Source organism: Chiroxiphia lanceolata (assembly GCF_009829145.1).
Source record: "Chiroxiphia lanceolata isolate bChiLan1 chromosome W unlocalized genomic scaffold, bChiLan1.pri scaffold_58_arrow_ctg1, whole genome shotgun sequence".
NCBI classification, from domain to species: Eukaryota; Metazoa; Chordata; class Aves; order Passeriformes; family Pipridae; genus Chiroxiphia; species Chiroxiphia lanceolata.
This window is the reverse complement of record NW_022476505.1, coordinates 86,243-89,668: the sequence shown is the minus strand read 5'-3', so window position 1 is coordinate 89,668 and position 3,426 is coordinate 86,243. Positions and strand designations below refer to the sequence as shown.

Genomic DNA, 3,426 nt, shown 5'->3' with positions numbered 1-3,426 from the left:
GCTCCAAGCTGCCAGCACAGGGCAGCTGAGCCCAGGACTGATGGGTAGAGCAGCTCTTCTCTCTGCACTAAGGGACCGTCCCTGTGCCCCTCAGAACCCACAAGACTTGACCTGCAGTGCAATAGAAATGTCAGGGATTTCAAACCTCCACAACCACTCCTAAGTGTGGCAGGTGCAAGTGGGTGAACAAACAAAAAGAATTCCCTCAGCTCAGTCTTTCATTTGGGCAAATTGCAAACAGCAAAGCTGAGAAGCCCTTTGATGTATCACGAGCACCTTTAATTTGAGATCACCCTGCATTCCAAGTTCCCTCTCCCAGCAGAGCAAGAAGGAGTCCTTGGGAGCCTATCACAGAGTTACTGCTTCCAATGGTCCCCTCAGCCAGCAAAAGGCAGAGCTCAGGGGAGGGAGCTGCAGGGAGGTCTGAGTGAGGAGTAAGAGCCTGAGAGTGGGGTGGCTGTGAGATGTGTAATGTTTGGCTGCAGAAGCCTGGTCTAACTCAGCAGTGACTTTTCCTCCTCAACAGATCAAAATACCCCAGGGAAGGAGAAATGTCCAACAGCAGCTCCCTCACCCAGTTCCTCCTCCTGGCATTGGTAGACAGGCGGGAGCTGCAGCTCCTGCACTTCTGGCTCTTCCTGGCCATCTCCCTGGCTGCCCTCCTGGCCAACGGCCTCATCCTCAGCGCCGTAGCCTGCGACCACCACCTGCACACCCCCATGGGCTTCTTCCTGCTCAACCTCTCCCTCACAGACCTGGGATCCATCTGCACCACTGTCCCCAAAGCCATGCACAATTCCCTCTGGGACACCACAACCATCTCCTACCCAGGATGTGCTGCACAGCTGTTTCTCTTTGCCTTTTTCATGTCAGCAGAGTTTTCCCTCCTCACCATCATGTGCTACGACCGCTACGTTGCCATCTGCAAACCCCTGCACTACGGGACCCTCCTGGGCAGCAGAGCTTGTGCCCACATGGCAGCAGCTGCCTGGGCCACTGGCTTTCTCAATGCTCTGCTGCACACAGCCAATACATTTTCCCTGCCCCTGTGCCAGGGCAATGCCCTGGGCCAGTTCTTCTGTGAAATCCCACACATCCTCAAGCTCTCCTGCTCACACTCAGGCTACCTCAGGGAAGTTGGGCTCATGGTGGTTTGTGCTTTTCTGTTTTTGGGATGTTTTGTTTTCATTGTTTTCTCCTATGTTCAGATCTTCAGGGCTGTGCTGAGGATCCCCTCTCAGCAGGGACGGCACAAAGCCTTTTCCACCTGCCTCCCTCACCTGGCCGTGGTCTCACTGTTTATCAGCACTGCCACATTTGCCTACCTGAAGCCCCCCTCCATCTTCTCCCCATCCCTGGATCTGGCCCTGTCAGTTCTGTACTCGGTGATGCCTCCAGCAGTGAACCCCCTCATCTACAGTCTAAGGAACCAGGAACTCAAGGATGCCCTGAGGAAAATAATAACTACATGTTTTTTGAGAAGCAATAAACTGCATCTTTTCTTCTGCAGAACACTCATTGTGTAACTCATTTTGGGCCCAGCCTGACTTCTAAAGCTTTTGTTAGTGGTGGGGGGCTTTCCTTTTTTGTTCTTCTGTTAATGTTAATAACACTGAAATTTTATTCTTCATCCCATATAATTCACACTCTACCTCTTTTTTTTTGACCCACAAAATGTACTAATCAGGAATCACGGTCGATGTTCATTTAAACAAAATAAAATTTCTTGCAGCAGGGTATTTGTCAAACATCTTCCCTGTACTACTTTATACATGAGGAATCACAATTTCTGAATATAAGAAAGGAACAGGCTCTCAGAAGTCTTTTTGCTTTGCTTGTTTCTCCATGCAAACAGTGCAGTGAGGTCAGGGACCCACTGGGACTGCAGGGACTGAGGGCTGGGTCAGATGTTCTGTGCTGGTGGCCAATGGCCAATGGAGGTGCCAAATGATCTCCAAGTCACCTGCCTGGGGCTCTGCAGCTTGTGAGGGCTCTGATGGCAGGTGAGGACTTGTCTGTAGGAACTCAGGAAGTGTAGGAGAGCACAGAGGATCTGCAGGGACAGCCCGTCCCATCCAGTCAGCAGGGAATGGAGGCCTGGAGCAGAATCCTGCCCAGGGTGGAGTCACCCAGAGATCAAGTACTAAATCTTGCTGTGAAGTGGCAAACAGAGCTCTGCAAGCCCAGGGGACACAGCAGGTACAGGGAAAACTCTTGCAAGTGACTTCTCTTGACCTCAGTGAACTTCCACAGGTCAATCAAGAGCAGCCCCCAAAGCCATGTCCCAGCTCTGGAACAAGGCAGGGCCCCTCTGAGCCCCCTCCATGACCACACAGGAGCGTCTGTGGGAGGTGGTCAGTGCAGGGAGCACCATCAGCTGGCTCTGCCTCCCAGCTGGAGCAGCACAGCCCAACAGAGTCCCCCATGGCCCTGGGCCCCACAGCCCCTGTGCTCTGCAGAGCAGCCCCCCCAGCTCAGGGACTGTGGGGAGCATGGGCAGGGGGTGCAGGAAGGGCTGCTCAGGCCAGCACAGACGTGTTCCCCTGGGGAAAGGCTCTGAGGGAAGATGGGATGTGCCAGGAGAAGAGCAGGACACCCTGTGTGAGCAGAGGGACCATGGAAAGAGGCTGCCCTGTCCCTGGGGAAAAGAGGGGGCAAAGGAAAATGTGGGAAACTCTCTGGTCTGAGATCAGTTGTGCTGCCCAAGAACACGCTGACTCCAGAGGTGTCCAAGCGGGGCAGAGCCGGCGACTCCGGTCCGTGCGGCGGCGGGGGGGAGGCAGCGGCTCTGCTTGATTCCATGGAGTTCTGGGGAGGCACAGTGGGTGCCATGAGACTCTTCAGTGTCACTATGGGCCCTTGGTTCCATGAGGGTCTGAGATGTCTCAGAGTTCCTTTGGTTCCAGAGAGGCCTCACGTGTCACAGTGGCCCCTTGGTTCCATGAGATTCCCCAGTGTCCCTGCATTCCTTTGGTTCCATGAGGTCCTGCAGTGTCATAATGATTCTTGGTTCCATGAGGTTCCAATTTCTCCACAAGTTCCTTTGGCTCCAGAGGGCCCTGCAGGGTCAAAAAGGCCCCTGGATTCCATGAGTTTCTACAGTGTCCTCGTGTCCATAGGGCCTTCAGGGTCACAATGCCTCCTTGATTTGCAGAGTGTCCCAGGGTTCCTTTGTTTCCAAGAGAGCCTGCAGTGTCAAAATGGCCTCGATTCTTAAGGTTCTGCAGTGACACAATGGCACCCCAATGCCATGAGGCTGCACAGTGTCCCAGGGTTCCTTTGGCTCCAGAATGCCCTGTAGTGTCACAGTGGTCCCTTGAGTCCATGTGATGTCCTCAGTGTCACAATGACCCCTTGATTCCATGAAGTTGCACAGTATCCCTTGGTTCCATTTTTCCACGACTTTCCCCAGTGTCACAATGGTCC

General features: G+C 53.6%; 1 protein-coding gene across 1 annotated transcript; it reads left to right on the top strand.

Moving 5' to 3' along the window:
- Nucleotides 1-551: 551 nt before the first annotated feature.
- Nucleotides 552-1,566, top strand: LOC116781559 (olfactory receptor 14C36-like). The gene has a single exon (XM_032677216.1). The coding sequence runs from the start codon at nt 552-554 to the stop codon at nt 1,524-1,526; it is 975 nt and encodes a 324-aa protein (XP_032533107.1). The 3' UTR covers nt 1,527-1,566.
- Nucleotides 1,567-3,426: the final 1,860 nt, after the last annotated feature.